General features: G+C 35.1%; 1 protein-coding gene across 1 annotated transcript in view; it reads right to left on the reverse strand.

Moving 5' to 3' along the window:
- LOC108678382 overlaps window positions 1-13,456 on the reverse strand; it is a 53,719-nt gene that overhangs the window by 11,840 nt on the left and 28,423 nt on the right. The window contains exons 9-12 of the mRNA XM_047883013.1: window positions 7,799-7,929; window positions 7,342-7,493; window positions 5,243-5,387; window positions 1,952-2,082 (exon numbers count right to left, since the gene is read on the reverse strand). Coding sequence (XP_047738969.1) covers window positions 1,952-2,082; window positions 5,243-5,387; window positions 7,342-7,493; window positions 7,799-7,929 — 559 coding nt within the window. The remainder of the gene's footprint in view (window positions 1-1,951; window positions 2,083-5,242; window positions 5,388-7,341; window positions 7,494-7,798; window positions 7,930-13,456) is intronic.

Here is a 13,456-nt window from a genome sequence, read left to right on the forward strand (position 1 = left end):
TGAAAGTTTATTACTTGATATTTAAAGAGATTTAGACTCCAGGCAATGATAATTAGCTTAAATATATCATAAATAACGAAAAATAATAATTCTTACTTGAAGTTAAAATTTGGTTGCTGGTTATCAAAGGATGGATGTTTATTACGTGATAGTTAAAGAGATTCAGACTCCAGTTATTTGTTTGGTTTTGCGAAAGAGAATACAACGAAATCATTTCCCATATCACAAGTTGGCCTGTTGTGACTTGAAAAAATTTATGACTCGATAAAAATAATATTAACCAGTCTCATTATTGACTGTAGATCAGGTAATTTTCCAAACTCAGACTAGTCTTTTTCTGTACAAAACCATTATTTATACTATTTTCTTCCAATATTCCATCAGAACACAGAATTTATTCATGATGAAAAAAATTGAAGCGAAAAATTTTGCTTCAAATACAGGTACCTATTTAATTGAATTACAATTATTATATTACGATATTTAATTGACAGGTAATTATTATTTACTTAATTTATTATGTAAAAATAAGTAAAGTAATAAGTACCTATTATTATATTATATATTATATTAAGTACCTATTATTATATATAAATAATAAGTAAATAAAGTACCTATTATTTCTTTTCGCGGAACGCGATCGCTTGCGGTCATCAATAACAACTCTGTTATTGTTCAATATTCATAACCACTATTGCTGAAGTCTAGGGAAGGTTTTACTTCAGTATTTCGTTAGATTGTGCTAAGCTTCTTGTGAAAAAATGAGAGATATAAAAGGTTTTGGAAAGGGGAAAAAATATCTTTAAGCAGCGCAGGATGGTTTATTTTTACAATTGCATGTTATATGATGAATAATAACATTGTTTGCACTGCAGGTTTTCTCAGAAATTGTTGTTGAAACTTGAGTCACAAACAAATGGTTAGGATTGCCAATTCGCGTCCGTAGAGGCAAGTGAGGCTTACTATACATGGGCCATATACATATATTCTCAGGTCTCCATTTCGCATCAGGCAAAATTCGCAATGCACTTTCATGGCTTTGCCCATAGTGGAGGCTTTGCTTTAAGAAATGTCTCGCCTTCTTTACTAAAAACTATATTCAAAATGTTTACGACGAAAGAACTGTCACAAAAATATCTTCATATTCTCCATTCGTGGAAAATGCTCAACATTGCTGAACTTTCTTGTTCAACAAAAAATACACATAAAAAATAATTACCCTTCGTGAAACCCACCGATTTAATTAACCGCAACAACGTGTTTCTGTGCTCCCAAAATTCTGACACGATGCCCGCTTACTGGTCATTTCTTTTATGGCATCGCGACCAGGGTAGGAGCAGCTATAGTTCCTTAATGATAGGCAGGGACGCTGTAACGTCCTGCGTTGAGTAAGGATGTGTTAGGAATATTCGTGCCAGCGCAGGCGTCGTTTGCAGACATTTTACTATTCATGGCACACGCGATGTCGGAACTCGCTATGCCTGCTAAGCCGACTTTGCTTTGGTCCCCCTGAGCAACGAGCCATGGTTTGCTCACTGAAAACAAGACCTTGAATGTTATATCCGATGAATGACTTCAAAGGCTACTAGCATGGAGGGGACAGTTTGGAGTCACGACTTCAGCATTAGTTCATTTCTCAGAAGTTGTTTATTGGAGCAAGTGTGAGTAAAAATTACTAAAGTTTACAAAATTATTATTCTGAAAATTTCATGAATGAATGAAATCATTTCTTGAAGCTAATTAGTAGTGATGAAAAAAAGTAGCACGAAATTTCATTTTACAGTAGTTTCCAACTAACGGTCGTCACCCGTATGCTACTCCATCTGGCAGAAAGTACAGTGTTTTAATTAAATCATTCAAGTCAATATTTGTTATTCTTCAGCATGTTATATAATACCAAGCTTTCCCGTGTTGATCATAAACATATTCTGTACATTTTTGTAATCCTCACGTTATGTAGCCAGGCGAACGACTGAGGCGGTGGGTTGGCATCGACATGACACTGCAGCAAAAGTTTGGTGCCCTCCTGGAGATTGCGGGAGATTTGCGGCCACACGAGAGTTACCGTCGCGTTGGGTCGGTCTGAAACGGCGAAGTGTTCCAGAAAAGAATAAGATAATTAATAATAAACTTTCAGACTACGTCTGAAAGATAATTAACGATAAACTTTCAGTCTACGTGTACTCGAAGGCAACACAATTCAGATTGTTAAAACAACTGTAAATTATAATGCAGGAAGTTCATTCAATAGTTCTTCGTAAGTAAATCCGGAATAATTATTTATAATAACCCCAACATTTCTATGTCTACTGGTAAAAGATTCAAAATAAGCGCGACAAATGTCTACGTTACTGCGGTTACTTTCGCTGGCGTCTCATGTAAAATTTCCATACAATAAAGTCTTGGGGTAAAATTTTCGTACAATAAAGTCAAGGGGTAATCAGTTCATCGATCAGCGTAAAGCTTGTTACGCCTTCGTCGAATGAGTTACCAACACTGCATGACCGTCAATAAGCGGTTGAGCTTGGCCTTCATTGTGTACATTGAATTAATTAATTATGGCTGCATACATGTCCCATAAAGACTGGATCCTGGAGAAGTTAATTAAGTATTTAAAATGCAGCGTGAGAAACGGAATAACAAAGAAATTGTTCTTGCTGACTTATTGCTATTCGAGTTTTCAAAAATCACGAAAATTTAAAAAAACGATACTGAAAGAATGAAAAATGATATTTCACTAGTAAATCTTAGCGCGTATATATAGATGAAAATAAATATTGCGCAAATAAGTACAGAATTCCATAGTTTATTCTTGATATCATAGTTTATGCATTTGGAAGATGGTTGGAAAGATCCTCTAATTTGATGTAAGTGCTAGACGAAACTCGGACCTTGTCACTTGTTTTAACGTAGTATTAATAGCTGCAAGTGAATTAAAAATTCAAATGCAGCTTTGTTTGCTACGCTCTTCGCCACAAAGTGCTATCGTTCGTCTAATATCTCTGGACTATAAATGTTTTGTTACTCAACATTTCTCAAAGACTGAGCTACTTTTTAGAACTCATTCATGATAGTTTTTTCGTACTGTCACAAGCTCTGAATATTAATTCCCTGCGCGAATAAAAGTTATTTAATGCATTTGAAATGCATTTAATTAATTATATAGTAGAATTTAATCGACTGATCGAAGCGTTGATAAAATGTTCATATTATTTTTAAATTTATAATAACTTTAATGCATTAGCTATTCATGAAGCTTTCCTCCCTATAGCACAGGATCAATTGTGAACTCAGGAGATTGTATGGCGGTATAGCTTTTAAATTAATTATATAGTGGAGATTAATAGCCTGATCTAAGCGTTGATAAAATGTTCATATTATATTTCAATTTATAATAACTTTAATGCACAAGCTATTCATGAAGCTTTCCTCCCTATAGCACAGGATCAATTGTGAGCTCAGGAGATTGTATGGCGGTATAGCTTTTAAATTAATTATATAGTGGAGATTAATAGCCTGATCCAAGCGTTGATAAAATGTTCATATTATTTTTAAATTGATAATAACTCTAATGCATTAGCTATTCATGAAGCTTTCCTCCCTATAGCACAGGATCAATTGTGAGCTCAGGAGATTGTATGGCGGTATAGCAGCGCTTTCAGGCTGGCATTGTCCTAATCTATGCGCTTTAATTCTCTCAAAAGCTTGGCCATAATTGGCCTCTAGCGTCCCACAATTTTTGCTGAACGGCCATTAGTTTCTGAAATCAAGTTTCCACGAGATCAGAAAGGCCCTGGTGCCAAAAGTGACTCAAATTCCAACTGAGTGGAAGCTTCCGTACCAATTTAAGTGAGGCAAGTTTCATCGTAACTTCGGAATGTGGCTGATTACAGGATTTATGTAGTAAGCATNAAAAGTAAAATTGGCTAGATTTTTATTTTTTCTCTACAAATTTAAGTGAGGCAAATTTCATCGTAACTTCGGAATGTGGCTGATTACAGGATTTATGTAGTAACCATTGATGAAAAGTAAAATTATCTGGATTATTATTTTTTCTTTGCAAATTTAAGTGCGGCAAGTTTCACCGTAACTTCGGAAGGTGGCTGATTACAGGATTTATGTAGTAACGACGGATGAAAAGTTAGAATTATCCATATTTTTATTTATTTTACAAATTAAGGTAACCTTGAGTCGCTAACAAAGATAAAGCTAAATTTGGCATGCAAAGAAATGGACTTTGTAATTTCCAACCACTTTGAAATTTTACGGTAATATTATTTATGGTTGACGTAACTTCGGGATGTTGCTGATTCTAGGATTAATTAAGTATCTACGGATACAAAGTAAGAATCAAGACTTTTATTTGTTTGCTGCATGGCGTCTCAGCAAGAAATGCCAGCATCTAAATGCAAAAAGATTTTAATTTGATAAAAATCACATCAAGGTAACTTCAATTGTTGGGCTTATACTTTGCTTCTTAAGAGACTGTTGAAAAACTTTCTGACAAAATCAGCAATCCCACGAAGAATTTCTGGCCGAGATACTTTTTCACCATTAGAACCTAGAAAATCTCAAGGGTACAAATTCGCGAAAACTTATTTGCACAATTCATCCACTCTAAGCCAAATTTAATTTTATTTTTGCTCAACATAAGTTTTCAAACCACAAATGCAGTTAGTGGACTCGAAGAAAAGTTTGAAAAAAGTGCCACGAAGTTTATTAACTTCGGCGAGTGATTGGAGTAGCGAAACATAACATCAAATAAGAACAATCTATCAATTTTCTAAACATTTATAGAAAACTACGCATTAAAAAAACAGAAAGAAAACTTTCAAAAGAGTAATCTGAAAAAATAACAACACTAGAAAGCCATAAGTTTTCGACGTTGGAGGATGTCAGAGGAGTCATTCATTAACTTAAGAAAAATTAATGTTTACGTTAGAAAGCGATGTTTCAAGAAAATCTTATTTTAGAAAGATAACACAATAATAAATGAACGACAAATAAAATTTGAATCTCGTCAATCGAGCCATAAATCCTAGTGCTCATCCATAATCCGTGCCATGGAATCATTGAAACTTTTTTTTATGTACTTTCACGTAACTGAAAGACGCCAAATTAAAAATATATCCTAGGAATTAACGTTCAATAAGATCGAAATAAATCCAAATTCAAAAATATCCACAATCACTTATTTTATTCTTGATAAAGATAAATAATGCTTATAAATATTGAATCTCACACGACACGTCGAGAGTGACGATGTCTTCAACAGCGGGCCGTATGACCATAGGGTTCTCTGCACGACACACAATTTGTCTGCCGTGCAGCTCCCGCATCGGGATCAGCCTCAGCACGCTCACCGTAGCGTCCCCGACACGCGTCACCTGAAACCATTATTTGATTGCAGTTAAGAATGATTGATTTATTAGTTTTCTAGATAGAAATTAATAATTTTTGAACTTCATGACTCCGACTCGCGTCACCTGAAACCATTATTTGATTGCAATTGAGAACCTTCATTGATTAATTTATTTTCTAGATCGAAATTAATAGTTTTTAAAAGATGAAAGATTTTGTCAAAGGTCGTTGCGCATTGATGGCTTATGAAAGCGTCATCTATTAAAGTAGACAGTTCAGTCTATCTACAATAAGAATTATCCAAATTTTCAAATATACAGCTTATTCTGTCTACAAAAAGAATTGAACGTGGCTTAAAATTCCAAGATCTTTTATGTGGTTAACGGAAATTGCTAACAACTTAATCAGTGAAAACTATCATCAGAAATTGGAAGACTCAGCTTTCAAAATCAAGGTGAAACGAACATTTGTATTATTAAATGATATTGTAAGGATTTAACCCATCATTTATTCATAACGCCGAGCTTGTAATGCATACAAACCATCGCACACTGAAAAACGCTCGAATTTTATAAATAGTGACGCGTCGAAATCGAGAAAAAAATTATCATTTTAAGAAACTTCATATGTATCCATACCTCGAATTTCTTCTAATTTGATTCTGATGATGGGACTTTATTAAAAAAATTCGGAAAGTTGGACATGAAGAATTTTTCAGTTCCTGCAGCGGTAAGAAAGTTTTGCTCGGTGCGATTGCATTCTAAAAGTTTCAAGGCGACGAAATTTCTTGCCGCAACTTAGCATAGATCTTGAAGCTCGAGCAGTCCGGAGCTTGATCAGAATTACAGCAATATCAAAATTTTATACCTTTTTAAGGGGTTCCCGAAGATCATTCCATAACATTTTAATTTTATTTAAAGATATACTGGTAAATAGCGAAGGAAAAGGTTAATAGGCGCTAATGATACAGTAACTGCATGGCTGTCTACACGCTAAAACATCTGTTTGTGCTGGTGCATTTCCGGGAGCAGGCATTTTCTAAACTGGAGAGCTATTTTCAGATATTGTGGTTTTATTTCAAGAGAATGAGTAATGCCATATTTTATTTTTCAGTCCTTATAGTCATATGTTGCTAACTATTCGTTTTCGCGAGTTACGTTGTACGAAATTCTCAGTCACAAGCCTAACAACCCAAGTTAGGATTTACTGTTATTCTTTACCGTAATTAGAAACTTTTGACGAAGATACATAAAAAATATTATTAATTTCGACCCTCTGAAGGAAGCTCTACAATCACCTGTGCTGAACATGTCGCGTAGAATAAAAAACGTTTTATCTTCATTGTTTGCGTGCAATGTTAACCGCCTTGGACGTGTATATGTCGTGTAATGTATATGTAATATTTCAATTATTCAGGATTTCTTTATATCGTTTTCAATTTCATATTCTTAGTTACACTTATTCTGGATAAGGTACGGTATTGTTGTTAAACCAATGAGAAAATGGAGACGAAAAATATGTTGATTAAGCTTTTGTTATTGGGTTGAACTGCATGTTTATTTTGAATTTATATCATTTTTTGTTTGCGCTGATGCTGATATGATTTATCTGCACTTCAAATTTCAAGGTGAAAGAATTCACCATATCGTTGCGTTCCATTTTTCACGTTTCAGTAATACTTGACCCAAGTGAAGAAATAACTCTAAATTCCAGTGCATCGTTTTCAACTTTTGATGATGTATTTGATGACGATTATAATGTATTTGACGAGGATGTATTTGATGATGAGGTACTTGATGATGATGTATTTGATGATGATGTACTTGATGATTATGTATTTGACGAGGATTATTTGATGATGATGTACTTGATGATTATGTATTTGACGAGGATTATTTGATGATGATGTATTTGATGATGATGATGATTATGATGATGTATTTGATGATGTTGATTTGATGATGATGCAATATTTCTCACGTTAACACTGCCGCGCGTGAGAGGACGGCTGTGCTGGTACCACTGCACCCTGGCCGGAGGGTTGCTGCCGACGACGGTGCACCGCAGGGACACCTCCACGCCCTCCACTTGTGGCCACGTCGACACCTCGACCAGCACACTCAGCGGACCGACTAGCGAAATAATCTTCAATTAACTAACTAAAATTATGTAACTAGAGAATATCACGAAAAGTATGAAAATAATAAACGTATTGACGACAAACGCCCTCCACTTGTGGCCACGTCGACACCTCTACCAGCACGCTCAGCGGACCGACTAGCGAAATAATCTTCAATTAACTAACAAAAATTATATAACTAAAGAATATCACGAATAGTACGAAAATAATAAACATATTCACGCTCTGAGTTGTGAATGAAAATATTATACGTATAATTATTCACGCTGTGAAATGTGAAAAATATAACTATTTTACAATCCCCGCGCCGTACATTACTGAAGTGTAAAGCTGGAGGGCGCCAGTGCGGCATGAAGCGCACTCTGTTGTAACCGAACACTGTCGGGTCTGCCCAACCTGAACTGTTGCTTCGAGGTCGCTGGTCGTAACTGTGAGAAATAGTGACGTTATATTATGAAATTAATAATGACGTAATAAAAAAATGAAACTCATTCCTCATTGCAGTGAATGACAGAGAGCGCATTTCCTCAAAATCGACGAAAAGGTGAAGTCACGGACAGACGGACGGACGGGCGGACGGACGGACGGACAGACAGACAGACGGACATGGCGAGCACAATAGTGCATTTTTTCCATAAATGAGAAAATGCGCTAAAAATAACTATTTAGCGTATAATGTTCCGTATTGGTTCCGTAACATATTTATTGAGCTACTTACTAGTCAAGAACCAAAGTTCCCACTTCTTCATCAGCATTGTACTGGTTTCTTGATTAACAGAATTTACAAATCCATTCATAATGGATTTATTGTGAATGGATAATTCATAATAATCTTCCATTACAAAACACACGAGTAGCAGGAAATGACAAATCTCATCAAGCAATAAATACAATTTCCTTGGTTAAGGTAAACTATTTCAGTGTTTATTTATTCTGCGAAGCAGAGGATTTCCATTCTAATTGCAGCCATCCAGAGCACTGCTCATATGACAAATTTCATGGCGTTGAGGAAGTGACTTGTCAGACGACACCTTGTCTCTGCAGTACAGTCATGTGGCAAATTTCATGGCGTTGAGAAAGTGACTTGTCAGACGACACCTTGTCTCTGCAGTACAGTCATGTGGCAAATTTCATGGCGTTGAGAATGTGACTTGTCAGACGACACCGTGCCCCTGCAGTACAGTCATGTGGTAAATTTCATGTTCCTTCGACCGTCTTGCCAGATTTATGACATCCATCTCCTCGTTCCTGCGCTTATTCACATCTATCATCTGGCGCGAGATGTACTGCGGAAATTTACTGAGAATCCATAAAGCCGCAAGAAATTTTATGGCTCGAGGAACTTGCTAAACTTAGATTAAATAAAAATATTATGCTTGAAGATGGAATGGAAAATTACAGGAGTAAAAATAAATAATTTGCTACCTTGACTGTCTAGTGCAACGGTGGAAATCCATATTGTCCGGTCAGGGGCAAATTTTACGAAAGCTCAAAAATTCGAAACATTTTTAGATAAACACTGGCAATCATCGCTATCTTTCTTATCTTTAATCGCTATCTTCAACCGTATAAATTTAAAATTCAGTGTGACTGACAGGTTTCCCAATTAGATAATAGGTTCAATAGGAGTTGACCAAACCTATTAGTACTTAAAAGTAAATTAAACTAAATTTGCCTGCAATATTTTCCAGTAATAAATCGCAAACTTTCACACTTTTCCGAAGCTGAACCACGGCCGTCTACTTCAAAGTCCAGTCATGCGCACGTGTGGTGATTAGGAAGATTATTTTAGGACTTTTCTTCCTAAAGTTACGCAGAATATCAAGCCTGATTATGTCATGTTTACTCGCGAACTTGCTGCCCTATACCAACCGTGCAGCGAACCTCACGGCTCAATCAGATAAATGAATGAGACTATGTCCATATACCACTGAATTTTTTGCCCGTGTGCATGTCATCCTAACTGAGTTTGACCCGGCAAATGGGCATATCTATGCTACACGCATAAAGTGTGTTTCTTTTCATAAAACAGCAGGTTTCCTGATTGCCTGGGCTTGTAGCGCCAATTTTAAACATTCATTTACGCTAAAAGTGCGTAAAGGTCGCTATCATTCCTGGAATTAAACAATGTTGCTTCCACAATATTGTAGTTATTTTTCTAAATCTGCAAAATTAATATCAAGTTTTTTTTGTCTGAGCACAGACTTGCAAAGAATTGTTCAGGTTTCGAATAAGTGCAAAAGATTGGCGTTGATCTCAGTTGATCAATTGGCACTACAGGTTATAATCAATTTATTTTTCAACAGCCAATAATTCAAATTTATAATTAACCTCATAGCAATAGCATAATTTTCGTTTCACCCTGCGTTTCCAGAAGTCCTACCGATTTTATTTTTAAAATCCATTTCATAAAAAAAACTATCCTATCATCCGTTTCTATAGCAAAGGCGTCTTTTTGCCTTTTTCATTCAATGGACCCCATATAACCATTGTATATAATGACAATATAAACAATGGAAAATATACACTATCAGCATCTCTCTAGGCAGTAAATAAATGCTTTCCAGCGAAAACTATCTCTTATCTCACGAAGCCTTCAGCATAATTCCAGTTCTATTTCTCATGGTCATTCCCATGTATGTAGTTGAGCTCTGTCTGTCCGTCACGGCTTCAAGTTTACAAAGATCGGGGAGCCCGATAGCCGACCGCGACATGCATGTGGACCAAGGGACTACTATATTTACGCCCAAGAATAGTGAGTTGGTTTTGCCAATCGCAAACGCGTAGTTTGAAAGTGCTCAAATTGTTCACATTTCAGTACGCCGAGAAAGAACGAACATTATAGATGTTATCTCATATTATTTTAATTTTAGATGTAAGTGTTCCTGATGTATCTCAGAATTCGCGTTATGAATAATCGATGAGCTTTCCAGAATTTCTTCTGTTTTCGAATATCGCAGAGCGGAACTTCGCATTGAGCGCTGACTGCGCTCTACCTAAAAAAGCACACGTTCAGTAAAGGGAATTGAAATGGATGAATCCTGACTGGTGCTCTTTCTTAGCTGGGATTGAGATATACACCTGAAAATATCCCAGGGAAATCACTGGAGGACGTACGAACTTCAGTGGAAATTGGAAGGATGGAATTCATGCGTTGAGCATTGCGTCCGGCGATTCCCTTGCACTAACTAAAGATATGATACGGCTGCTGTGTCTAATCAAAGCTGCTGATAAATTGAATAAGCTAAAACCTCTCAATGTCTAGGGATTGTACTTACTTACTGCGCTTTAGGAATGAAACATGTTATTGTGAAATGGCCGATTTCCCATTTCCCCACCGAAAAAAAAGTTCTGTAAATCTGTCAAACTTACAAACTACTTAATAATGCATTTTTAGTATTGGAAAATTTAACAAAAATATACGTATTATAGGACTGTTCATAGTTGAATCTGAATATCGGAATAGAAATGCACATTTTAGTCACCGAAAAATTCGTCAATCGTTGATAAATTTTTCAGCATTTATAATGTTGAATCCATACCATCAGAAATTATTGGACCTGAAAAACATATATGTACACAACATATTTCCCTGAAATACCCTAATTCTAATTCTACATACGTTATTTATTTACGGTATACATACGGTTATTTATCAAAGATCGTTATTTGAATAAATGACCGTGAATTTCAGTTTCATTGATGTCCAATCGTACAGAAGATTGACCAGATCAAATAAATATAAGCAAACATTTTTTCGTGTGCAGAATCGGAAATTGGCCAAGTGGAAGTGGTGGAAGGACTGAACGCAACTCTGCCGTGTGCAGTTGACTTCCCGCCAAATGACGTCCCAGTTTTGACATTGTGGTACATTGGTCCTGAAGAAACTCCAGTCTACAGGTTAGTAAATATATGAATGGCGACTTTGTGGTACATTGGTCTTGAAGCAACCCCAATCTACAGGTCAGTAGATATATATCATCAGATATATATCATCAGATATATCAGTCAGTAGATAGATAAACTCCATGGCGGCTCACAAAGTGCCATGAATTTAATTTAGCGCTGCCGCTGAAAGCCTCGAAGATCCTTCAGGGAACTTGCTTAAAAATGATAGCGGAAGTCGTGAAGTTTGAAAATGAAATACTTTACTTTGTGTCCGCTGTCGCTGCCGTGCACGTTTTGCGAAAAAGTGTTCCTGTACGTGTAACTTTTTTCACCGCTTGGTCTGAAAATTTTGTGCTAAAAATTATTAAAATTTTTAATAATTTTTAAATTGATTATTATGAAAATTAATATTGTAGGTGATGATTAGTCTAATATATTTTCATATGATTGCTAGTTACTTAATAAAATTGGTAAATATCAAGTCGAGAAAAAAATATTATTAATTTTCCATCACCTAGAATTGCTTTCCATAAATATTCTATTTGACTGCTTGTCTTCATTAGTCTGGCCTTAAATATTCTGGGTTTTACTGATGATTCTGCGATAAAAAAAAATTGAGCATGTAAAGAAATGGACTTTTTAAATTTCAAACCACTTTGAAAATTCACGGCAATACTGTTTAGTCGTATTCAAAATAAAATTACTCAGTATTTCAAAATCTGACATGGAAACAAACTATGTCTTTCAAATTCTATTTCTCTGCTTGCTAGTAAATACAAAATTTCATGCAGTAAACTAGCATACAAATTAACGCCAAGTAGAAACTTTACTATTTCATAACGAATAGGAACATTATGTGTTAATGATTGAATTAATCGCCTTCTAATCGCAATAACTGCGTTATTGCGATGACGTTAAGAAGAACGCAGTTTTTATGAACGTTATTAATATAACATTAATAATAACTAATAACGTTAATAATAATATTTAATAAAGATAACGTTAATAATAACCCTTATTATGACGTTATTCAATATATGTGTGATTCTAAATATAAAAAATTAGCATCTTCGCGATTTCTCACCACTTTATTTGAATTCCTCTTCATTTAGTTGAATAAATGAGCGGGTTTCAGAACAAAGAAAATTTATCTGTGTCACTCAGTTGCTGAAATTATTATAAAATAACGTTGGTTAAACATGCGAAGTACGCCAATTTCTTGCAATCAATCTCCAATCGGCAATTTGATGAAAATACTCGTATACTCCGATCGGCAATAAAAAACGTAGAAAGGTTAGCTTACGTCAACAAGAAAGATGAAGTTCAGTTTACCAATCAGCAACTTAATTATTGCGCTCAACTGAGCAAGGGCAACTGTGGTAGTCTGGGTAAAAAATCTCGTTTACTCACTTTCAGTGCGTATGATATCTTATTAATTTTATTAAAAAAACAGCAAAAAATGAATACTCTTTGTATTCATTCTCTTGAAATTAGATTTTCGAAAAATTCGATTATGATATTCGAAAAAATTTCTATTATGAAATTCGATATTCAATTATGAATACGCAATAAGAACTTCTAGCAAATACTGGAAATATTTGCATGTGTTATCCATGTAACTTTGGATGCAGAAGAGTCGCTCGCGTATTTTACATTCGAGAAAAATGAATTGATATACTATGGCTGGTTAGCAAAAAGAGTTCACTCTGGTATTTTCGTATATAACTAGAAACAGGGAAATCAAGGTTTTATATTATGGTATATGTTTTTGTTTTGTTGAAATGAAAATTTTTCCAATTAATGACAAAATAATTTGTGCATTGCAAGCAAAGCAATGCTATTTATGCTGAATAGCATCAAAAGTATTCATTAATTTAATAAATTCGTAGAATTGCGGAATCGACCAAACAAATATTCCTTAAGATCTTAAAATTTAATTATCAATACATATGAGCCGTTTCATTCTGACAGATTATTTGTAAGACATAATCTCGCAAATTCCATCTCCTTCCCGACAAATTTAATCATTTTATCAAAGGAAGTAGACACAGGATTTCCGACTCGACA

The sequence above is a fragment of the Hyalella azteca genome, unplaced genomic scaffold (genome assembly GCF_000764305.2).
Source record: "Hyalella azteca isolate HAZT.00-mixed unplaced genomic scaffold, Hazt_2.0.2 contig11800, whole genome shotgun sequence".
Taxonomy (NCBI): domain Eukaryota; kingdom Metazoa; phylum Arthropoda; class Malacostraca; order Amphipoda; family Hyalellidae; genus Hyalella; species Hyalella azteca.